This window comes from Amphiprion ocellaris, chromosome 3 (assembly GCF_022539595.1).
Source record: "Amphiprion ocellaris isolate individual 3 ecotype Okinawa chromosome 3, ASM2253959v1, whole genome shotgun sequence".
Taxonomy (NCBI): Eukaryota; Metazoa; Chordata; class Actinopteri; family Pomacentridae; genus Amphiprion; species Amphiprion ocellaris.
The window spans coordinates 20,710,238-20,735,923 of record NC_072768.1 but is presented as its reverse complement, the minus strand read 5'-3'; the positions used below and the strand labels follow the sequence as shown (position 1 = coordinate 20,735,923).

General features: G+C 39.0%; 2 protein-coding genes across 5 annotated transcripts; both read right to left on the bottom strand.

The window, feature by feature from the left end:
* Positions 1 to 505: 505 nt before the first annotated feature.
* Positions 506 to 6,156, bottom strand: borcs5 (BLOC-1 related complex subunit 5). Of its 2 annotated transcripts, none has more exons than XM_055006235.1 (4): positions 5,683 to 6,156; positions 5,288 to 5,449; positions 3,877 to 4,034; positions 506 to 2,218 (listed from the first exon to the last, which is right to left on the bottom strand). In XM_055006235.1, exons 1-4 carry the CDS (start codon positions 5,738 to 5,740, stop codon positions 1,985 to 1,987), a joined length of 612 nt encoding a protein of 203 aa, XP_054862210.1. In that variant the 5' UTR covers positions 5,741 to 6,156; the 3' UTR covers positions 506 to 1,984. The 2 variants fall into 2 exon arrangements, with proteins under 2 accessions (XP_054862210.1, XP_023137725.1); XM_023281957.3 differs by having other exon boundaries at positions 5,288 to 5,431.
* A 419-nt stretch (positions 6,157 to 6,575) lies between these two features.
* Positions 6,576 to 24,506, bottom strand: smc1b (structural maintenance of chromosomes 1B). Of its 3 annotated transcripts, XM_023281949.3 has the most exons (25): positions 21,852 to 24,506; positions 21,249 to 21,437; positions 20,027 to 20,139; positions 19,341 to 19,544; positions 18,203 to 18,441; positions 17,093 to 17,351; positions 16,810 to 16,950; positions 16,591 to 16,673; positions 15,812 to 16,019; positions 15,222 to 15,407; positions 14,844 to 15,035; positions 14,558 to 14,704; positions 14,216 to 14,353; positions 13,876 to 13,992; positions 12,368 to 12,474; positions 11,975 to 12,116; positions 11,541 to 11,686; positions 10,731 to 10,884; positions 10,464 to 10,562; positions 10,208 to 10,364; positions 9,804 to 9,958; positions 9,072 to 9,223; positions 8,263 to 8,332; positions 7,279 to 7,389; positions 6,576 to 7,181 (listed from the first exon to the last, which is right to left on the bottom strand). In XM_023281949.3, the coding sequence occupies exons 1-25, from the start codon at positions 21,958 to 21,960 to the stop codon at positions 7,053 to 7,055; spliced, it is 3,747 nt and encodes a 1,248-aa protein (XP_023137717.2). In that variant the 5' UTR covers positions 21,961 to 24,506; the 3' UTR covers positions 6,576 to 7,052. The 3 variants fall into 3 exon arrangements, with proteins under 3 accessions (XP_023137717.2, XP_054863798.1, XP_054863802.1); XM_055007823.1 differs by lacking the exon at positions 14,216 to 14,353; XM_055007827.1 differs by lacking the exons at positions 13,876 to 13,992; positions 14,216 to 14,353.
* Between the last annotated feature and the right edge of the window lie 1,180 nt (positions 24,507 to 25,686).

Below are 25,686 nucleotides of genomic sequence, written 5' to 3'. Positions count from 1 at the left end.
CATCAGCAAGAGGAATGTTGTTTGAGGTACTTCGAGAATTTAAAAAATGGTATTTAAAGCACTGAACAAGTATTGATAAATTGAAGTGTTGACAGTTTTAAGCATTAACAATAAAAACGGTTGACCACAGAATATTTGAACTAACAGGGACACTATCTCTGGACAGCTGTCTCTGTTTTTAAATATAATATCCAATGCTGTGGGCACCAGTCACTTGGGAAAAAAAAAAAAACTAGGTCCATTTGTTGCTCAGATGATTGGGTCACTGAAAAATCACTCACTCAAAGAGTAGGGTCAACTGGCTATTGACCTGCCCCATTATCAGAGCCTATATTCTGCATTTTAACAGTTCTTAGTGTTGTTATATACACAATAAAACAGATTTAAAATATTAAAAATGTGCTACTGTGGTAGCCTCTCTCCATGTGTTGTTGTCCAGGGATGTCCACAGTACTACCTTACTGGTCACACTTCATAACTAACAGCACATCAACAGCGATGGAAGAAAGGTTGAACAGTTTCTTTTCATTAAACAGATGTGAAACATAAATAAAGGCATTTTAACAACATTTTGTTTTGGCTTGTGTGTTATTCTAAGTTTTGACAGCAAGATTTTCATTTTTAATGTAAATATACCTCAGTTCCAAATGATGGTTATCAATCTCCTTGATTTGTAATGATCCATGTTGGCATTGGCCCTTAAAAACATTCCCTAGTAAAGAGCATGACTCATGATACAGAAAGCGTCAAAGACTAGCCAAGACAAAGCAGCAAAGTTAACTTTATCAGTTTCTTCATAAGGATCAAATGAGTCAAATTGCCACCTAATATTCACCAGCTTTGTGGATGTGTGAATCTTTGGTATGAGTGATGTTTGGCTGTCACAAGCAAACAAACACACAAAATTAATGCTGAAATTTGCTACAGTGATCAAACAGGATGATTTTGACAGAGATCTGTTGACTCCAAAATGTTTTGTTTTCTACCTCAGCATCCATTTTCTGTACCAACCTCCTAAAAAATTCAAGCATCTGGGTCTCTGCTGAGTCCATCGTTTCATTTTGTCACCGTTTAGCATGCAGACAGGCATGACGCTACTGCTCAAACAAAAGCATCCAAATAAATTAAAGTCAATTTCTCCTCACACAAAACTCGAGTTCACAAGCTTCAGGTTTTGTGTCCCTTGTACAGTATGTCTGAGCTGCTTGTGTAACACAAGTGCAACAATCCTTCTTGGTTCTTTTTGTGCGAATCTTCATCACAGTCTCCCAAAATGAAATAGAAAATTCAAAGCAGTAATTCTGTATACAAGCAGTTCCTGGACAGGATGTTCCAACAGTGAGGGAAGCATATGGTGTGGGAGCAGGAGGAATATCCAGATAGCACAACAAATATGTGTAATGTGAGGTGCAAAATCCAAAATTTATTTGCTGCAAGTCCTTCAGCAGCGCTGATGTTTTGGGAGGTGTCCATAAATCTCCAGCAGCCATTTATTAGGTTCCTTATCACTCACATTCATAATAGAGTCTCTACACACAGCAAAACACCTGCAGGACAAGTTATTTAGAGCATATGGTGATCAATGTGACTCCGTAACAAGTTTTTGCTCCTTCAATGAAATAGATGAACAAAGGTGAACTTGGGTTTGATTCCCTGCAGTCAACCTGAATGCAATCCATCATGAGCTGCCCCCTCTCTGGGCAGGTATAAGTATGTCTATAGAGTTGGATGTTATTGATTATTGACATGTCTGTTTAGCAAACCCTCCCGTGATGAATAAAATAATAAAAATAACTGAACCTGGAGAGCTGAACAAAGAAGTCTCAAACATATACAGCGAAGCACTGTGCCCTCCATGAAAAAGGAAAACTTCAGCAGCTTTCCTTAGTTATTGCAAGTCTTAGATTCCCTACAGCTGGACAGACCTGCACTTTCTCCTCGATGGAGACTCAGGTATGAAGCAGCTGTGTTTGTTTTCAAGAGGCTACTTGGTGGCAGACTCCCCATCAGGCCTCATGCTGAAGGGCTCGAGGCGCTCGCTTTCAGGCAGCATGTTGTTGAGGCGCTCCATCAGCGGCACCGTCTGGTCGATGCCCATCTGGATGCGTCTCAGGATCATGGACATCTCATTGACCTTCTGGATCTGCTCTGCATACTTGGCGTAGCGTTTCTGGCGCTCCTGCATTATGCTGAACAGGGTTTCCACTGACAAGTCCATCTGGAAAGAAACAAGACAGCAGGGAGACGAGAAATACTTTAAGACACTCAATGACACTTGGAATTATCTCAAAACCAATTAGAGGAAAGTAGCATGTTTGAAAAAAATACACTGTACAAGCATGAGTTTATAAATACAACAGAGTTTTAAACATCTAAGAAAAACATGCATCGATCAGCCCTAACATTAAGAGCACTGACAGGTGAAGGGAACTCTGCATCCCAAACACCACTAAGACAAAGGAGATCGTCCTAGATTTCAGGAGGACAACAGATATTCAGCCCCTGTACACTGGTGGGGACTGTGTGGAGAGGGTCTACAACTTCCGGTTTCTGGGCGTGCACATCGAGGGCGACCTGCCCTGGAGTACCAACGCTAGAGACATCATCAAAAAGGCAGGGCAGAGACTCTATTTTCTGAGAAATTTCAGAAACAACAACCTCCCTCAGAAACTGCTTGTATCCTTTTATTGATGCTCAATCAACAGGATTCTAACGTACTGTATCTGCGTGTGGTTTTCCAGCTGCACTGCAGCACACAGGAAACTCCTTCAAAAAGTTGTCACCATGGCCAGAGGATCACTGCCTGCCTCTTCCCTTCCCTGAAGGAGCCCCCACTGCCTCAAGAAGGCACAGTCCATTCTCAGAGATCCAATCCATCCTGGTCATTCACACTCTGAACTGTTACCCTCTGGCAGATGTTTTAGGACATTAAAGGCCAGGCCAAACAAACTAAAATATGTTTTTTATGCAAGAGACATAATTGCTCTAAACAATATCAAATATTAACACAAAATATATGTGCAATAACAATCATAATGTGCAATACTCTGATGATGTGAAGTGACTGATGATTGTTTATGTGTGGATGAAATGTTTTTTTACAATTAATTTTATTTTTTATTGTTATTCTCAATTGCACTCCGGGACACTTTAGGCACTTTTCTTTTATATTTTATTCTATTTTTTAAATTCTTTATCCTAGTCTTTTAACTGTTTTATGACAACTATGGTAGGATTGCATCTTCAATTTCGTTGTACAGAACAAACCTGATACACTCAGCAACCCACAGGTCCCAAAGGAACTGCAACCAACATCCAAGTTCAAGACACCACAGGACGCACCCAGAGGTCTTGTGTCTATACTATGCTACACTATAACAATACTATACTATACTCTACACGAGGAGAACTGACACAATATTAAGCAGGTGGTTTTAATGTTGTGGCAGATCGGTGCAAAAGCAAACTTCAGAAATACAACACAGAAATGACTTTATCATGCAATCAAAATTTAGCAACGATGACATACATTTGTCAAGTTTTTCGTTTGTTTAATATGTTATTTATTTTTTTAATCAAATAATTATTTTATGTTTAAATTCTTTCTTCTGTCACGCAACATTCCAAACACAAAGATATTCAATTTAAGATGCTATACAACAAAGAAAAGCAGTGAATATTGACATTTTTCATTAATCGACTATTCGAAACATTAACTGATTATCCAAACTGTTTTGGGTTTTTTTTGACGATGTACTTCTGCTATTGTTTCTATGTTTCTTACCATCCTAAAACTCTTACATCCAACAGATAGAAGTAATATTGTTGTAGACCTTGTGTATGCTAAAGGTCTCATGCTGTAATATGCACCCTTACCTCTTTGATCCTCTTGACGAGGGCGTTCTGGTCAAAAGCCACAGCCTCGGCACACTGGTGCAGGTGGTCCTGGTATCGGATGCAAAGCTGCAAAACCTGAGCAGCATCCAGCCTTTCCAGACAGACGCTGCTGGGTGATGTCTGGCCACTCAGCACCCCTGTGGAGAGAAAAGAGCAAAGCACTTACATGGACAAGTTAGAACAGGTAATTACTTGACAAGAGCATAACACATGGTAATTACTGTAATTAGCAATGCATAGGGTCTGGCAGAACTGTCTATCCTGCTATTTAAGGAGTGTGCCTACACAGGAAATTTGGCCCTGTATCCTGATTCTAACAAAGTGTTAATGAGTTGCAGCGACAACCAGTTTCACTACATAGAATCAGAAAAATTGACCTGTGGAAACTGGTTGAAAATAAGACAAAATGATCCATGTGTGAAAACTAAAATGCTAGAGGAAAGGCAGAACATCTGAAGAGTATACTGTGGGTAATCACAGAGTCTAAACTTTGTTATAATGTCTTTGTAGGGGCTCTGTGCAACATTAAGAACTACTGGATGTCACTACAGCACAAGCATCTCAGACAAACACCAGTCTGCCACACCTCCCTTCTTCCTTCCATGAAAACCAACAACAAATAATCCAGCACAACAATTAGACGACACAAGCATCATAAATAGGTGAATGAGAAACACGCTTTAAATTACTTTGTTGAACCTGCTTAAAGTTAAAAAGCACTATTCAAGACCTTTATTAGTACTGATTTTAGCATTAATGCTATATCTATGTTCAAAAACATGCACAATGCACCCATATTTAATTTCAGTGCACTGTGAAGATATTTTGTATGTGTTCTGCTTTTAGTTCGTGTTTGTGTACCAGTCCAGTAAAGTTTGTTACAGTGAACAAAAAGTCTACAGCCACTGGTTAAAGGAGTGTGTCCTCATCACACTACCTGATCATTGCCCTTGAATGCCACACGTGAATAGAGTGTGGACTAACAGTGGAGAATTTGTCACCAGTTGAACAACACAAAAACCTCTCTAACCAATATAGAGTATATTTGTACTATTTTCTCCAAGTCAGAGAGGAAAATCTTTTGCATGGCGCTTTTATATTTTTAGTCCGTGTATGTGTGTTCCAACAGCACTATGTCTAAAACTGAACTATTTATCGATTTGGTAGGTCTTCATAGATGTATAATTTTGCTGAAGAATAAATTTTATCTTGATGTACACATCCACCTGTGAGAATGGAACTTTCTGCTGTGGGTGAGTACTTGTCACACAAGTGTGTAAAATGTATCAGAACGCATTTAGTTTTAGACTAAATGAACTGCATGTCTTAATTATGACATGTGGAAAAACAATACTAAAATTCATAACAGCAACTGAAAAACTGAAATTACCTTTCAGAAGTGGCTGAAAAGTAGGTATCTCCTGAAGCTTGATGACATCAGGGTCGTTGTGGATATTTCTCATTGACTGGGTCCCCTGTGCCACAACCACAATATCATCCATCTTTGCCTTCTGCTTTGCTGGAGATGGCACCACTGCAATGACAGTAAAAACTGATATACAAGTATTGCCATCGAATCACAGGACGTGTCATATCTTACTGTAAAAAGCTCTGTATTGACAGAATTGTATTTACTTGTGAGTATTTTCATGCGGTGGTATTACTACTTTTACTTTCAGTGAATACTTTTTAAATTGACACCTATACGAACACGGAATGTCAGCGTTACCGTAGTTTACCTCTATAATCCATTTACAAGAACACTGCCATAGGATGAGGTCTTACCTGACGAGCTGTAGTCGGAGTGTTTGTGCTCCGCATCGCCGCTCTGTTCGGCTCCCATGGTGCTAACGTTGGGTTAGCGAGCTAGCAGTTAGCTTTAGTCAACGTGTCCACAAACGGCAGCAAACTAAGTAGGTGTGCTAGTTACAAGAAGTCTGTAGACACTTCATACGGTCTTCAAATACACCAGGACTCACGACCAGACACCCATATCTGCTTTAGAGGAACTGAAACAGATGGAAGGGTCTGCAATTTTGAGCTAGCTAGCTAGTTACTCGGGCTAAGTGAATGATTCCTGCTACAGTTCACGAGCTAACGGGGTTAACAGACGCCTTTTTGAAGCTAAGCGAGTCCTGAGCAAACTGCTGTCTAAACGGTGACTACTGTAACTTTAAAAATTAAACAACGTTTACATTAGACACTACAACACAAATGACTGAGCTTACTCCTGTTTATGACGAGGTTACACTTCCGTAAATATTGATCACGTGCTCTGCCATAACATTATCGCCCCCTACCGCTGCTGTAAACCTCTGCTGTTTCTGTACTATTCTACGAATAACCAATAACATTAACAGCAAATAAAACCATTTCATTCAAAATTAAAAAATAAAGATTCCAGTAAACGAAATAAATATGTATGAAATAAATCCTGAAAAAAATTAAAGCAATAAATATATAAATGTAATAATTAAATAGGGTTTTTATTTTGATAGGATATTTTTCAAAGCACTGCTTTTTGTTATCTTATTGACTTTTAATTCTGAATTCCTCATTTATTTATTGCAGGATTCATTTCATGGCCTCTTTTTTAAGAATAATTATGTGTTTATTTATTTATTGTTTAATAAAATTGCATTCATCATATTATGCCCACTTGGTCAATAAAACTGACAAACAATGCAGGATGTATTTATTAGGTTTCAATATTAAAAAATGTTAGTGCACACAGTATCTTCAGCTATGTAGATTTAATGAACAGAACATAAGTCATGCCTAAAAGCACAACTTAAATACAAAACAGTTCAAGTAAAACAAGTTCTTGATATACCAACATTTATCCACTTTGAACAGCTCAACAGGAACCACATTTCAGATGAGCAGAGTTCTCCTGAATATGTGGTTGTTTTATGTTAGACCAGACTTGGGGTTATTCTTCCCTTGTCACCACTCAGTCTTGTAATTGATGAAATTTACCTGAATTCTACACAAGAAAAAGCAAAAACACATAATCTGCTCAAATAAGGCCTCGCAAATCCAATCAAACAGTAAAAACTTTGAGAGACTTTTGAGATAACTACTTGGTCAAAAGACAACAACAGTAAGAACCGAAGCCAATTAACAACGACAAAAGGGAATCCCAAACTTTGGCTTCATGCATGTGATTCCAGGCTACAAGAACCCTGTGGTGTGCTCTCCTGGTCTGTGTCCCGTTCCTCTTCAACCAGAGGGTAGGGGCGCAGGTCCAAGGTCAGAATGCGACTGAACATGCATTCATCAAACTGCAAAAAAACACAATACTGTACTGGCTGCACTGTCATGTAGGAAAGAAATTAAAAGTTCCTCTCTCACTTATTACATGATATAAAAGTTACTTACAGTTGAATAGACTCCCAGCAGTGCGTCTGCCCGGGAGAAAAACTCCTGCTTCAGGGAGATGATGATGATCTGCATGTTGTCCTTGGACTCCTCTCTGATGAAACTGGTCACCTGGATAAATCCCCAACACAAGTTACGCACAAATATGTTCTATGACATATTAATTGTCCTGTCACACAAGTTAAACGGTGCCCATGTAGATTATCTACAACACCATCTGATATTTAATATCCAGCAGTTGTGGATATGAATGCAGATGAAGGCAGCAATTTTTCATTATGGGCTTACGAGGATAATTATTTTCAATAAATTAATTATTAGTGAAACCTAACAATTTCCCTTAACTCAAGATGACGCTCTACATAACAAATAATAGAGAAAAGCAAAGACTCCTTACAAGAATGATTTCATCACAATTTAAGTTGTCAATTTATACAATCTAACAGTTATGGAACAACATGATCGGTTCATTGTAGTTCTGTCTGTCCACCTGGATAATGATAAGCCCATTTCTCCTTCTCTTTCAGTTCGTGTTATGTCTGAACCAACTCTGGAGAAACACATAGTGCTTCAACTGCTAAACGCCTGTTTATGTTGACGGCTGCTGTTTATTGCTGAGCAGTACTGTGTGGTGGGTTTTTAGAGGTGTCTCACTGGAACTGATGTTATGATGACAGTGAGAGTGAAGCAAAACAGCAAGGTGATGAGTCAGCTATACAGTAAACTCATATTGGCTAAAGCTCTGTAAAGCGGACAGGAGCTGCAGATTCAGGAGATAATTCTCTGGAAGTTCAACACTAGGTGGGGCCCCTTTAAGATTGACACATTGTTTTCACATGACTGTTATAAAAGTATCAATTCTGGTTGTTGCTTTTAGAAATTAATCCATCATCAAAATAGCTGGCAGTTCATTTTCTGTTGATCAAGTAATTTAACAACAACAGTCGATATTAGCAGTAACTGCACATGCAGCTGGAATCTTACCTTGCCAATGTTAGAGTTGTCCAGGGCTGCATCCACCTCATCCAAGATGAAGAAAGGTGCAGGTCGGAAGCTGAGAGGAATGACACAAACACCAAACAGCACAGACACAAGTAAACCAAGATGTGGGTCAAGCGTTAATAGTCATGACTCAGAATGAGACTTGCCATTCAAAAGAGGTAAAACAAAAGCTTTAGGTTTATGAAATAACAGCAGTTTCAAACCACATGAAAATAAGAAAGAAGCAGCAGTCACAGAATTTCAGATTCAGGGGACAGGTCAAGTATCAGAAGAGTGATTTTTTTCAAGTCAGTGAAGTGAAATAGCAGTGGATCAAAATGCACTCCAAGGTTACTAAGCCCTTTCTCTTTATATCCATTCATCCGTTTAAGCATTCACAGCCATTACAGGCTAAGTATCATAGCCCACAGTCAGAAAATATTGAAGTTTTTGAAAGACAATTTTTGATGTGTCAACAGCTGTGTTATTACTGTGTTTCCTTTGTTTTGGCATTTTGTTCATTAGCTTTGGGGAGCAATTATCCAGCTGTCTAGCTATATGAATGTCAATAAAATACTGACGCAGCTCAAAGATTTTGGAAAGTGAGAGGCTTGTGGCACAATGTTTGGTGCCATTTTGATACATCAGTCTATCAATTGATTTTATGTTCATTCTACCCATTGTCTGATACCACTACATACATGTTATTATCTACAGTAATACCTTAATCACACTTTTTGTAATCTTTATGTAACTAGTTGGATCTATTCCACTATAATGAACTATCATGTAATGTAATTTGACAGTATTACCTGTGAATGGCAAATATGAAAGCTAGAGCAGCGATTGCCTTTTCTCCACCAGACAGATTCTCCATGGACATGAAGCGTTTCCCTGGTGCCACACAGTTGTAGCTGATGCCACCCAAGTATGGTTCATCTGGATTCTCTGCACTCAGAATGGCCTGCAGCACATATAGCAGAGTATTTAAGTTATTTTATTCAACTTTGTTATTCAAGGCCTTCTGTTTTTGTTTGTAACACATTTTGATAAACTCAGTGATAATGAGAATAATATACAGTGCAGTTTAGACTGTTTAGTATACGAAGGGTAACCAAAGACTTAAGACATTGTACTGAGAAAATGCCAGTGGTCACAAAAACTGTGTCCACCATAGGTCCACTGTTGATAGCACAGAGTCACAAGACATCCTGACTCATGACTGATCGCACATGCTGCAAGTGTACCATGAATGGTCTCAGATCTTTTTGATCAACCCCTCAAACATTTAGTTAAAATGAAAGTGCCCTTTACAAGGGAACCAGACTGGGTTAGACAAATAGTTCAGTGTATTGCATATCATCTCTTAAGTGTATACAAACCTTACTGATTGGTAAGTCTTTCAAATACAGACAAGTAAAACTTGCATGAGGATGCTTTTTACAAACATAATTTTGGAATAGGAAAGAAAATTGACTCATATATAGATACATAACAAAGAAACTTCAGATTGTGTTTCTATATTTCATATCTTGCTGACTCACCTGTGCACTGCTGTTCCTGCATATTCTTTTATAGATTTGGTCAATTACAACAGACACATGCTCAAAGCACTGGCTGAAGAGCTGGAAGCGCTGGGCTTTTACTTGCTCAAACTCCTGACTACACTTCCTGGCTGCTTTAGTGCTGGCATCAAAGGCTAAACAAGGGACAGAAAGCAGTCCAGTTATCACATTGCAACATTTAAAAAACACGCAAAATTCTTGCATAGAAATTAAAATCAAGAATTTCAAGAATAAATAATAAAAAATGTTTACATTATGCAAACACAACGCAAAATATATAAATGGTTTTGATTGGCAAAGCCCTGTTCGTAGAGATTATAGTAATATATTCAACCAGGAGTTCCATTTTTATAAGAGAAAACTTTACAGAGTAAACAAACTACCTTCTGTCATTCCCTGTAACTTGTCCTTGATCTCCCTCATTTTCTGCAGAGCCTTCAGGTTGGGTGCGGCGGTGCGATTTAACACTCCCTCTATGGAGAGCACTGTTTCACTCAGTCTCGTCAGGTAGGCCTCAACCTCCTCTTCAGCCTGCAGACCCTGTCAACACATTTTCAGTTCATGCTTTGTAACACGTTTATCATAAAAATGAACAGCAATGAGAGAAAATAAGAAAGATTATGAGGCTTTATGTCTCACCCTGAGCTCTGCCTCTAGTTCAGAGTAGTCAATGACTAGATGTGCCTCTCTCTCATAGACGTCCATAGTGACTGAAGTGCTTTCAGAGTCTGTCTCCAGCTGCACAGAACAGACACATCCATCATCATATAAGACTGTCACCACAGAACTTTAGTATTTGTTCAAAACATGATCATTTGAGCTCAAATTAATATTCAATACTATTCCAAAATTGCTGGACTGGTGCCACACTGATTTAGACCAGCTTTCCACAAATCTCTGTCCTACCTGCACATCACTGATTTCATTCAGGCTCCCTGACAGCAGAGTGATGGGCAGGTCCTGGATCTTACAGGCCAGCAGCATGTTATGTCTAGTCAAGCGTTTCTGCTCCAAGGCAGTCTCTGCAGACATCACCTCTCGCTGAAGCTTCACCAACTCTCTATGAGAAGTAAAAATAGAAAAAGATCCCCTGTCAAAATTTGGTACATGTGCTCCTATTGGATTCTATCATTCACTTATAATCCAGACATTCGAACAGAATACCTTAGTTCATGTCATATCTCAAAAAGTCACAGCTCATCAAAACAGAAACCATTGTTCATTTAAATGGATGCTTCCATATTACTGATGGAACATAACTTTAAATGCATCATAAACATAAATGTCACATATTCAGATATTACTTCCTTTCAGTCTGTGTATTAACACACCTGGCATATATATATTTTCAGTGGGAACAGCAGGTTCTAATGTAGGAACTGTTTTTATTGATGGGACTACCTGTCCATTTACATTTAAATCACAGATTACCTTCAAGCTAAATTAACCCTTTGATGCATAGACCACATGAGGAGATACCCATTTTCCATTGGATTTGGGTCACTTTTGACCCAGGTTATGCATCAAAGGGTTAAGGACCAGAATGGTTTGCACAAATGAACATCACATGGTACACAGTTAACAGTTTGTTAGTCTTCCCTCCATCCATATTGCAGTTTTATTATTATCAGCAGTTATACAAGTGGCTACAGTAATAACTGCACAACAGCACAGAAACAGTAGCAGTGGCACTAATAATATTAGACTGTGTTTTACTTGTTAATCTGCTGAAGGCTTTGATTTTTCTGGTCCAGCTCAGCTTTGACAGCAGCCACCTGGCTTTTCTTAGAGAGCAGCTGGTTGTTCAGCTCCAGTAGCTTATTCTGACCCTCCTCCACCACCTCCAACAGCCTCATCTCATCCTGTAGGGAGACAGAAACAACCTGTAAAGGCCACCAAAGCACACAACACCTACATGTTTGCTTTTAGCCGGGATGATTCCAGCTAACGGCCTGACTGTCCACTAAACCCATAATTACAGATTTTGGATGGGATTGATACACCAGAAGATGGGTATTCATTTTGCCAGGTTTCTCAGAAAATAATGTTATGATTCTGGATAGTATTGTACCTATTGCCAAATTACAAGATGTGCTGCAGTTTGATGGCAATGACCTACTTCATATCACCATTAAAAGTGAGATTATTACTTTTCTCTCCTCAGCCATGGTTCTTTCCTCCTCATTGATGGTATCCTCCATTTTGCAGAGCTTCTTCCTCAGCTGCTCCATTTGGTGTTGTTCATATTCCATCCGTGCAGTCAGGCGGCCGTGCTGAATCTCAAACTCCAGCCTGAAGGCAGACATTGATGAAGGTGTTGCAAATGAGAACTTGCCTACTGTGATTGTATTAAAGGGACCAATTAAAACAATTTCATTTCAACCTTCTTTTTAAAAATTATATAAATTTTCATATATAAATGCATGATGTTGAAAAGCAAAGCAGGTTTTTGTTGCTAGTGTTTATCACTGAGTTATTTATCATAAACAAATCAGCACAGATTTGGCTAATGCCAGAAATACATTGGTCTGTGATTGCTGTACCTTTTATTATCAAGCTCTGCCTGCTGTTTCAAGTGCTCCTGCTCATACTCCCTGATGTTGTCCATGCCAATATCAGCACAGAAGTCTGAAAAAACCAAGTCCTCCATCTAAATATACAGAACATATATATTGTTAAACACCTATAGTATATATGCAGTATATAGTATATTCTACAATTTCATTTAGCTTTTATCTAAAGTGACATACATCTGAGAGTAGATATAACACAGTGGTTCTTAACCTGGGTTCGATCGAACCCTAAGGGTTCGGTGAGTCAGTCTCAGGGGTTCGACGGAGGTCAAGACACACAGCCGACTCATATGATTCGTGATGACACGCCCTGCTTGGCCATCACTGGCTGCAGGTGATCACGCTACATTGCTTGGCCAATCTGTGCTGCAGGGAATTTGGTGCGCTCAGTAATCGACTTGTGACTGTCATGATGGTACGTCGTGTGATTTCTTTCTTAATATTTTAATCCATACTAACTATGTTGAGCAAAAAAGAAAGTGGTCGGACGAATATGTACAACATGGATTCACATGTATAATGGAACGTGATGGGAGTCAGCGTCCTAGCCGCATGATTTGCAATGCCAAGTTAAGCAATTCTAGTCTAGCACCGGCAAAACTAAAGGAACACTTCCTTAAGCTGCATGGAGATGGGGAATACAAGAACACAAGTGATGTTAATACATGGTTAATTTTGTGCACCAGTAAAACATATAATTATGTCTTGAATTTGAAAAAAATCCTATTTTATTTTTCAATAAAGAAGGGTTCGGTGAATGCGCATATGAAACTGGTGGGGTTCAGTACCTCCAACAAGGTTAAGAACCACTGATATAACACAAGCAAAGATCTTGTCAAGAGGAAACAACCTCGATAAGTGCCATAAAATCAAGTTCAAGCGTGACAATAGGACCTTGGTTCCTAGAGGCAGTGCTGGAGGTAATAGGAATTTTCTTTTCTTTTTGCAGTATGTCAAGTGCAAAGGTGTTCAGTCACAGAACAAGAGCTGGTTCTAGCAAGCTGATAGAGACATAGTTTGTTCAACACTTGAAAATTTCAGTTTTGTTTTTGGAAATTAGTTTATTTATTTAATGTTTACCTGTATAGAAAAAGGTAAACATTAAACAGGTAACATTTCCCTAGATGGCCTTTTAAAATTCATATAACATAAGGGCCAGAACACACATTTAAGACTACAGCCATACATTAAAAATACAAGCAGAACACTAAAAGACAAAATACACAAAGTTGGCGAAGACAGCTAACTGGTGCTGATGATGATACCCATGATACCCGAAAACCAAATTAATCAGCTCTTAACAATGTAATCAGGCATCATATAACATTCTAGTTTTAATTCAAATTCATTTAAGTTTTTTTAATTCTTCAGATTCTAAAGAATAAATAAAAATTAATTGGTAACCCTAGCAGAAGGGCAGAAACTGTCATCCAGGTCAGCATGCTGACACATTATCAAAGCTCTGTAAACAGCAGTACCTGGTCAATCTGGTCTCTAATCGCTTTTATCTCTTCATTCTTGGCCTCCACACTCTCATGCTGCATCTGAATCTGACAGCTCAGGTTTGCTAATTCACTTTTCATTTGAGAAATCTCCTGAAAACAATTGGTGGGATAGATGAGGCACAATAAGCACTGACAAACTGTGAACTGTCAATTCATCTCTGCACTCAGTATGTCCTTGTACGTCTAATGTGATTTCAGATTTAAGTGATTGTGACACAGCTAAAAATATCTGCAATACACAAAAACAGTACAGCGATGTCAAATGCCACAGTATGGAATATGATATTAAATGTGAGATGTGAGTGCTCCCTACCGCTTGGCATTTAACAATGACTTTCTTCCTAAGGTTTTCCAACTCAGCTTTAGAGTATTTCAGACGGGTCTGAGCTCCCTGAGCCTCCACAATGATCTGTCTCAGGTCTGACTCCTTTCTCTTCAACCTCATTAAGTCCTATTTCATAATCAAAACAAGTCTCTTGTGGTTAACAAAAATATACTGCAGTTTTGAAGGATATAACAAATCATTAAAAAAAATTTAATTCTGTAGACAGAGAACAATTCTACAAAATTGAGAGATTTAAACTGATTTATTTTAATGAAATCAAGATTTTTTAAGCCTCTGAAGTTTAATGTGACATTTTCTGTGTGGACTCACATGTAACTCAATGACCAACTGGTCCTTGCGTTCCTTCAGATGCATCATGTCCTTCTCATCCCAGCAGCGAGCTTTGCTGCGCAGGTCACTGGATCCTCCAGAGATTGTACCTGATTTTGCAAACAATGTTCCATCCAGAGAAACTGTCTACAGGAAAGACAACAAATTGACATGTCTCCTGTTATTTTAATAAATACTAGCAAAAGAACTAACATTTTTTGTGCTTCTCTCTCTAACCTACTGGATTTAAATGATTTTGACTCCTGCATCTGTGAGCAAAGTTTACCTTGAAGCGTTCATGTCTGTCAAAAGCCATACTCCTGGCTTCTTTAATGGTTTCACACACCAGGGCATTGCCACAGACAAACTGCACCACTCTCCTCAGCTGGGCGGCAGCTATGCCAGGATGAACTTGTACAACATCCACAACCATCTTGGCACCAGGCATCTCCCTCAGTCGCTCATTCAAAGGATTCACCTGTGCATACAGCAGCGATAGATTCAGAGACATACTATAGGCATATATGTGTACTTCTGTGATTGACAAAGAAATAAACTAATTATTTACACTACATTATAAAAGATTTTAACAGCCTTTTGGGGATTTTCCATTTTGAAACATCTCACAAATGCATGCTTCCCTTCAGACACAGTTTCAACTTACCACCAAGTAGTCAATAGGCAAGAATGTCTCAGGTTCAGCTCTCTCCTCCTTGATGAAAGTGATGCAGTCAAGGGCTACTTTCTCTGATGCCACCACGATTGCATTCATGTAGCGGCCAAACACCTTAGTGACAGCCAGCAGGTACATCTTATGGATAGGGTTGCACAGGCCAGACAGTCGGCCATACTGGGACAGGATATGTGACAAATTAAATGATTCAGCAGTTTAAATGAAAGACCACAGTGAGGGGAGATGGGAGGAATAAGGACAGTGGGAGTGAGGAAGAAGGTAAATCATCAAATTATTTAAATATGTTGACAAAGTACATGTTAACAATCTTTCTCCAAAATCCCATACTCCTTTAAGTTGTTCACTACCACTATGTTAAGACAGACAAAAGACCTTACAGTGAACAAGTTATGAATGATGGGTGACTCTGTACCAAAGTGGTTTGCGGTTATATTGTTGTGATTACACCAAAAACAAGAATGTCTTTTATTTGTAGCGATTTACAGCCAGGTTTCATTTAGTCAAATTTAGCAGGAGTTGAATGATATTACCCATAATAATTATGACTGTCTGTTTCTTACCACAGTCTTGGGGTAGAGCCTGCGAAGCTTCTCGAGCACCTCCTTGCGCTGCAGCTGCCGTTTGCTCTCCTGCCTGTCCAGACGGGCGTTACCCAGCTCCTCCATCACCTGGTTCAGCTCCTGGTTCACCTCCTCGCTACGTTGACTACCTTGCTGCAGCTCTGCACTCAGCCTCTCCTCCCGCTGACGGTAGTCCTCAAGGGACGACCTGAGTTATAAACCGTATTCACAAATGAACTGTGGACAACGTCCTGAGGTTCACACATGTAGCAGACAAATGGAGGCTGTTTCAGATGTGTTCTCACTACCAAAAAAACTATATCTGGTTAAAGTAATGGAAGGCACCACAGTACAGCGTGCAGGACTCGACCCACAACAACACACGCACTCATTCACCGTGTGTGACAATTATCCACTGTAGTCACACATGAGCTCAATTACACATTGCAAAGATTTTGTACTGGCAGTAAGGGTTAATTCCATTTAATAACTGGTCCAACTGATTTGGATGTTTGCGTTCTCACGTACAGCTCCTACAGGGAATATCTAGAAAAGATAATGGCTGCAGTTTATGTCTGAAAACAGCTTTACGGTGCTTTTATAATAAAGTATGCTCAGTTTTGTTCTATGATGTAATATTTTGATTTCAAGGTGTATAATTAATGCCTCCCTGAAGTCAGAAAAATCTATTAACCTCAACAAAGACAGCATCTATTTATCATTTAGGTTCAGTGAGTACTTGTAGGTATGATTTGGTCTTTGGTATACACACGACATACATGCAGGTCTTGGTGTACTCCTCTAGCTTCTCTGCTCTGTGTGTCAAATCTTCCAGTTGAGTTTGATTGTTCCTGATGGAAACCTACAAAACATTTTGTTCCAAGTGTGGTAGAATTAAGAGCATATAAATGACAAATTCTGTAATGTGAACTGAAGATAAATAGACTTGTGTTTTCCAACAGCTGTTTAATCTGTGGTTAATGAGTTGCCAACAGTACCTCTACTTCCTTATGTCTGCGCTTGTCGAAAGCCATCTTTTCGCAGTCCGCTCTCACCTCCCAGTGAAGTTTTTCTTCCTGCTGTCTGAGGACAGCCCCCTGCTTTCGGGCCAGCTCCTTCAGCTCCTTATATCGCTCCAACTGCAACCGATATACATGCAAAAACACAATAAGGATGTTATGACTATATAGGTATAAGATGCTGGTATTAAATACAAAGACAAAAATGAAAAAACGAAAGAATTAAATTTTTCATCACTGTAAATAGTTAATGTCACATCACCTGATCCTCATCCAGCTCAATGTCTCTCCTCTGGGTAGCTTCCTGTTCTCTGACCTGCTTCTCATAATTCTTCCAGGTTCTTTCAAGTTCAACAATTTCCTGCCGATCTTCTGCCAGCTCCTGCTCTTTAATAGTCAACAGCTTCTGACTCTTCTTTAGGCTGCAACGGGCCTCCTCAGCCTTCTTCATGTGATGAGAGGTGTTCACTTTGGCTTTGACATACTGGGACCGAGACTGGGTTAGGATATGCTCCTGTGTTCTGTGTGACAGGGTGAAAGGAGGCCAGTTACTTCTGGTAAATAACAGACTTGCTTTCACAAATCAACTATGTATAAATATAATAATTTGGTTTGATTTGGCCTAAAAAGATGGTATCGCAAGACTTTTGCCTGTTAACCTGAAACAAAATGGTTGCTGAAAAACAAATGGTAAATTGTTTTGCTGCTCCATCAAATATCATTTGCATACTTTTCAAACACTTATATTTTCACTAGAGATCTTACTGAGTTTATTTACTGTTGTGAAATGCAAATATAATGTTTCACATTCTATTAAAGTCCCTCTCTAGTCACTATGTAAACCCCTTAAAACTCATCAATTTTTACCATGAACATATGTCGCCCCTGCCTTAAAATGTCTTAGATGTAACTCTACCCAGTTACTTCCTTTAAAATGTGTACACCTCTCTATCCTCCATGTGCTGAAGCTGGAGTTCACTTACAACACTGCTCAGTGTAAAACTACTCTACACTGCACAATGACAATTTGTAAGACTGAAAAAATGCAGCCATACATGTTCGACCAGGAAACTGATTCTGAGACCCATCCTTCAAGTTGACAGGATTGGTTTATTAGGTTTGTAACTTATAAATCCCTGGAAGTCTGAATCAATGTTTTCGAAATGATCACACATCCGTTACAGTTTCTAAGTGCGATTGCTCAGCTATGACACTGAATGCTGATTTTGCTTATGATGTGTCTTCTAGCATATATAACAAAATACATGTCCATACATGTTTATGAGGTAAAAACCTTAATTGTCGCCAAAGGGGTACTTTAACACATCCTCTAAAATTTTAACTCACACACAGGACAATAACTCAAACACACCGGATCTCCTTCTCAATGTGCTGCTGCTCTCTCATGTGGCGACCATGTTCCTTCTTTTGGGTTTTGACCGTCTGTTCTGAGTTTACCAGTGTCTCATTCTTAGCAGCTGCTGCGTGCTGTCTGTCCCTCAGGGTGTCACTGGAAGCTGTGATGCCTTTTTCATTATGGTAGAGCTCAGCCAGAGTCAGCTGCATACGGTTTTGTTGAAGCTCATCCAACAATTCCTGATATCTCTCGGCCTTGAAACAGAATGAGGCATGGTGAAGTTAACAGATGAACAGGAGAGTGAAATTACAGCAACTAAAATAACACTCCAGTTAATGCACTTTATGATGCAATTCATGTCATCACACATACTGCACATCAGAAATTTAGGACACTATCGTGTTTTTTGCTGCTGTTCTTTGCTCCACATGAAGCACATCAACAAAAATAGTGGTTGGGAACATCCCTGGATGGAAACAAGCATAAAGACATATTAGAGGAAGAAAGTTCAAGGGAAACAAAAGCGTAAAGTCTTTAAAAATGATCTTGATACAGTTTGTATGTTATGTAGCATCCGCACGTGTCAAGCCGTGATTCTTGGACATAAACCATTCTTTGATTTGATATGAGGTTACATTCAAATGAGGTTTTTTCCCCCAAACTGATAATGTTACATATGTGTTAAATGCAGTAATTCAGGCATCAATGTAGGTGGGACTGTAATCCATAACCTACTTAATAGTCATTCTGATTACTACTGGAGAAGTTGTTTCTGGAAAAGGTGCCTCCACAATCAGAAAACTACCAAATCTGGCAGAGCAACACTGCATTAGTAATCACTCATTGCGTCTCACAGATTAAAAGTAACATTTCTAAAAGAGTTTCGCTGATGTCTTTGTTGTTGCTTTTTTTTCAGAAGGCACATCTGACCCCTGAATCAGGAAGCAGAAACAGCAGCATTTAGTGATAGTACACCATTGGCATTACAAGCCATTTGCTCTACGCCAGACACTTAATTTGTCTGTAGGTAGTTATGAATGTAGCTGGCAGGTGAAATAGTTAGCTGTGTCCGTTAATTTTTAAAATAGGGATGCACAAGCATGTATAACAGGATGGACAGCAAATTCATATTGTTTCTGCATGTTACCATTACCTCAAATTTTTCCTGTGAGACCAGGTTCCTCTCAACGATGACAGACTTTTTCTTGTTGAAGTGAAACTGTGTATCCTCTGTGGCCTTCAGCAGAGCCTCTTTCTTCTTGTGGTATTCTGTAGCGAATTCCTTGGATTGACTGATGCACTCCAACATCTTGGTCCTCTCCTTTGGGTCCTTCAAAGCTATGGACTCCACTGCCCCCTGGTGACGAGCATGTGAGTGACACATTCATGAGGCATTTTTACCACCTGCTTTTAGAAGGCAGTTGTGATTATATCTATCATCCCCATGCTACATAATGCATTATTATAGTAATAAGAATAGAGATAAAACTTAAACAATCCCAGATCCATTTTTTTTAATGATTGCTCACTGTCACCGTCATTTTCAATCATTTATCTAAGTAATTTCTTATTCTTTGTAAAGCAAGACAACCAATATACCGTAACATGTTATATGCTGAATGCAAAAATGTCACACACATTTTTCAATCTATGTCTTGTATGAAATCATTTTTTTCTTTATATTCATTCAGCACTATCTATTTCATGGAAACTGACAAAAATGAAATACAACAGAATCTTGTAGAACTGTAAATATTGTTCAGGAAATCTGTTTTCCCCCATGATTTTCATATTTAACAGTATTACTATACATTTCAGTGCAGTCCCATAGCATTTTACCTGGAACACCAGACAGTTTTGAGCTTTGGTCACTATACCAATCTTTTGGAGCTCCTCCGTGTATTCGGCCAAAGTCAGACGTACACCATTGATCCGATACTCAGAGGAGGCCTCTTAAAAAAAACAAAAACAATAAAAAGCAGTTAAGACAGATTCAACAAAAATCTATACGTACCCTGATGCAGAACGTCTGCAAGCTTTGTCTCAGGATAGTTTTTTGCCCGCCATTTATTCACAGTGATCAGTGGATATGTAGAGAACTGGGACACGTTGCTGTAAAATGTTTTCTTTTAATAATATGTATTTTGCAAGACAAACAAAACATAATTTATAGCTACTGTAATTCTCAGCACTTCGTATAGCTCCAAAAAAGCCTGGACTATGTACATGGCATGTGGTAGTCCTTGTAAATGCCTTTAAAGGAGCAAGTTCTTGCTAAATAAATAAATAACAGAGAATGACAGCCAACATTTTTATAACCGTATTTTCAGAGCTTACTGAAAGATGATAGTAAAGAAAGTATAATGTAATAATGCACTGACAATGTACCCTCAGTAACTGTCAGTAAAATCAACTACAGTAACAGGGTTTCTGCAGATATCAACCAGTCAAATTTAACGCTTTTCAATGCCATTTTAATGCTAGACTGTAAAAATTTTAATGCCATGACCATGAACACAACAAATTACACAGGTTTGTTTTTTTTGTAAAAGATGATTTTTATATGAAAACTGTCCCTACATTTCACTATTTTTGAATCCGGAAACCACCTCTGACCACCCACAGGCTGCAGTCATTCTCTGAATTCCACGTTTTCTAGCCATTTTTGCTGGAATCGGCATTTCCTCATTTCACCGCTATCCTCCACCTGGTCAAGCCTGCCGGCCACTTTCCCAACATGCAGTTTTTGGCAACTGTACCCGACCAGCCGGAACAATTATCGCAATGCTTCGGCATGTTTACGCAGATGCACATATCTGACGAATTGCAGTCTATAATTACATATTATTATAATCAAATATTTTTCTTGAAAACTACAGAAAGAATTTTTAATGCCACTGAGAATCAAATTTAATGATTTGTAATGCCATTTAAGGCCTTCATTTTCACAAAATCAATTTAATGACTATTTATGCTTTTTAATGCCCTGCAGAAACCCTGAGTAAAACAAAAGGAATGCAAGTTTAAAAGATAAATAATCGACTCTACATGTAATACTGACCACTGATGGTCCGACTGAAGACAGTCTCTTGGTCCTCGTCGTCGCAGAACCGTATGGCCACACTGGCGGTGTCCGACACTGGCTGCCCGATGTGGGCTCCGTGGATCAGGTCCTCGGGGTGCTTCACTCGGAGAGCGGCGGCCCGCTCCCCCATAGCGAAGCTCACGGCATCCATCACATTTGACTTGCCTAAAGTAATTTTACAGCACATCTCTGTACTACTTTTCTCATTAATATAATGCGATATCAATAATAGCATAGCGAAATCAGCAGTATTCACGACAACACTAACGTTCAGTAGATAAATTAGCTAAGAACACTAAGCTAGCTAACGTTAAGGCTACCTAAGATATGTTTTAACTGTCTTTTTAATTAATACACCGAACTTAATATACCTGTAATTAACCAATTTTAATATATTTCATAGAGTTCATCATGTAATACTAAAGAAGTAAGCTCAAAACTATAAGACTTGCAGATTTTTATCTGACAATTGAGTGCTTTGAGTTAGGCAGCAGCTAGCTTAATATTAATTCAACTAAGCTAGCAGGCTATTGAGCCTAGTTTAGCTCGCTAGAATATTTGCTTTGAAAGTTAACTTACCGGAGCCATTTGTGCCAATTATGCAGTTAAACCGCATGAACGGACCGATAACTTGCTTTCCCCGCCATGACTTAAAGTTTTCAACCTCAATTTGTTTCAGGTAACTCATCTTAACGTGACTGACTGAGATGAATCCAGCAGCTAATCTTCTCCAGGGCCAGAGCAGCTAAAGGAAGCAGGATGTGGAGAGGCGGGAAACGTATGCCGTTTGTAAGAAGCGTAGACTGTATATAAATGGTAAGAAGTGTTTTTAAACCGAGTGAGTGACTGAGTCTTAGTTAGCCAAACGGTCTACTGAAAAAATATATAAACTTAGCATGTGTCACTTTATTGAATGTTATTTATTTTATAAATATGGGGGAATAAGTATTTGTTTTTCCAACACACAACATCTGTACAAAGCAATGGAGGCCATGAAACAAATATTGGAAATAGTAGTGGACAGTTGGCGACCATTTTGAGGGACAGGATCACATTACTGGGCAAGCAGAGCTGATAAATGATTCTTAGACATCAAATGGTGGAGTTCTCTGCACCCTTCCTCATCACCGCTCAGCCTTTCCTCTGTCACCTGCATCTCCACTCTGAAAAATAATGTTTAGGCTTAACAAAATATATTAATGCAACAATTTACATTGGTCCTTTTGAGTTGTGACAACTTATATCAAAATTATGTTCAACCAATGAACTATAATCATAAGGGCAAATTTGTCTTTACACTCAGTGGCATTTTAAATTACCGATTTTTTAATAATTACTAGAATAAATACGAGTTTTTTGTTTTTAAAGATTTTAAATCCTGACCACAAGGTGAGAAGAAAAAGACAATTTAATTAATTTACCATAATGTGAACTTTTGCTATAAGTCAATCAACACAACATTTTGGGTGAATGTAATTACCAGTATTATTATGTCAACACGACTCATCAAATCAATGTTTGCAACTTTAAAGGTTTGTTCAAATCTGTAAATTTTAATTTTATCTGGTTAATATCCTTAGGCAGGAAGTTGCACCAATTAGGGGCCTAGACAACAAAGACCCTGTCGCAAAATAAATGTGCAAGTCTGTGAAAAGATTAATGAAAGAGGAAAAGAAAAAGTTTGTATGAAGCTCAGTAGGTTTTTGGTGACTTTTAATTTCATCTCTTTAGGCCCTTAAAGTTAGTCTTTTATAACATAGGGAGACTGGGTATGGTTGTAACATTTTTTGTTTCAGCACCTTCAACTCGCTGAATTTTTGAGGTACAGTTCTCTAACTTTAATACAAAGTACCCACATTTGTTTACGACAAAAGGCACCAATTCAAACCTCTGCAAGAATATCACAGACCTGATGAGGAGATGTCAAATACATGGTGATCCTGTGTTACAACCTACCCCACTGCCGGGGTATAGGTTGTAACACATGCTGGGGTAAGTTGTAACAAGTAGACAAAAAAGATAAACAGGGGTCACACCATGTGATGTGTTTCAAAAAGAGGTTTATTGAAACTAATGAATGATTCAGAACAATGTCTCTCTCTATCTTTGTGACTGACCATAACTCAAATCCACTTTCTGTTTGACTCAGGAGTGTGTGCGTGCGTGCGTGCGTGCGTGCGTAAACTTGTCTATAACAAACTTCCTTAATGGTATGTATGCCAAATGAAAACTACAATGTAGCTGTACAAAGAACATGTAGGTCTAACAAAAAACAATGTCTGTGTGTGTGTGTATGTGTGTGTATTTTTAATCAGAGCCACGATGGTGACAAATGAATGTTTGTAACCCTGGAGTGCAGACTTGGTGGGCCCAGAGACTGCATAGGGCACATTTTACCCATGTTTCCTTTGGTTTCGAGTTTCCAAATGGCTCCATACAGACAACACATAAGGTTTCCTCGTCTGAAGCCTCAGAATTCTTCAAAATATTCTTGGTGGGCTGTCTACCCTTATTCTTTTGCTTGCCTTTATTCTTTCCTGAGATAGGCCTAATCTTTCCTACAATTTGGCTTCTTCTCTGTTCTTCTTCCATCAATGCTTGCTTCACTGGTGTATCGGTGAGTATTTCAGACCGCCTCTTATTCCTGATCCTACCAGTTGTTTTCCCTGGCCCTGCTTTTAGAAACAACAGCCAAAGGACTGAACGCCTGACCTGAAGACAACAAGTGAGTTAGAGGAGAGGAGGAAGTCGCCAGGTGAGTTGGTAGAGAGTGCCACTGGAAAGCTCCAGATGTCAGTGACCTGCCTGGGTCCAGATGGTCAGTCACTTGTGAGGGTGCATAGTCACACTCCTCAAAAATGTCAGGAATGAAGGGCGAAATACCTGTTGTGACGGAGCGCCTCTAAATGCCCGTCACTCTTAAGCCCTGTGCGCCTTTTCTCCTCTCGGCGGCTCCGGAGGGGGCGGGGTGCAGGAGCGCACGCGCGCTCCATTGTTCTCACAGCGCGCGCTGAGAAACTGTTTGCCGGGATCGCCCGCACGTTCCCCGTCCCTGGACTCATAAACTGCCTGTCATAATCCTCCCTATATCTGGACTCAACTCTTCCCTGTTGTAACGCGTCGAGGGTGCACACTCGGCGCCTACACGTCTCCCCACACCAAGCACACCCGGACAGTAACACTCACCTCTCAATGACTGTGCAGCCTCTGTGTCGTGGGCCAAACAGAGGCGCTTCCGGGCCGTGGGATAAATGGGGCAAGTGGCGCGCAATGAGGCCACCACGTGACCGGGACCTTCCCATTTCCTGGTTCTGTAGTTATTTTGTGGTTTATTATGTTTTCAGAGTTGTTTCAGTTACCATAATTTGTTTTGTGTAATTTTGGTTTAATTGTATTATGGATTTGGTTCTTCCTTATGGTTTTATATATATATATATATATATATATATATATATATATATATATATATATATATATATATATATATATATATATATATATATTTATATATATGGGCCCTGAGTTGAACAGCCTATGAGTAGTGATGGCTGATCGAGGCTTTGTTGAAGCTTCGACACTTCATTCAAAACATGGTTCATTACTCGAGGCCTCAATGACACACAGTGCTCGAGTAGGACATCTAGTGGTCAATAATATGAAGTGCAATCAAGACGTGGTCGGTTCGTGGATTGTTCTGGATTTGATTCGCCATGCACACATTCCTGTTTGACTACACTAGATGATTGTATGGGTTGTAGTGGACACAAAAATAATATTACTAGTAATAATAATGACAATAACTATTGAAGAGCACGTTTCTCTTCTTACCCCTGAGCTACTCACTCAGATACTTTTTTTTTTTTGCGCATTTATCATCTATTTTTTTGCCATTTTTGAGTTTTTTTTAACTTGAGTCTCGACTCGATCGTTTTTCTCAGGAGGTTGGACTTTAGCCTTTGTGCTGGAGGGTTGAACCCTCAGTTCCAAGACTTTCAAAGCCTCCACACCTCCCGAGTCCTCAGGACCTGAGCTTTCACACAGTCTGAGGGCTGAAATTTTCTAAGTCCCACAGTAGTTCTCTGTTAGATTGAACTTCCAGACAGTCCAAGGACTGATATCTTCTAAGTTCCTGAGTACTTCTCTGTTAGTTTGAACCTTCACACAGTCTGAGGACTGAAATCTTAAAAGTTCTTGAGTAGTTCTCTGTTAGTTTGAACCTTCAGACAGTCTGTTAATGTTTCGATTAAATCTTTAAGGTTTTTCTTTTTAAATGTTTTACCACCTTTCAATGTTTAATTTTCTTTTTAAATCCTTCATTGTATTTTCTGTGTAATTCCTATTTGAACTTTTATTGTCTTTAAAATATAATTTTCTAATTAAACATTTAATTTTTTAATTAAATGTTTTGTCTTTT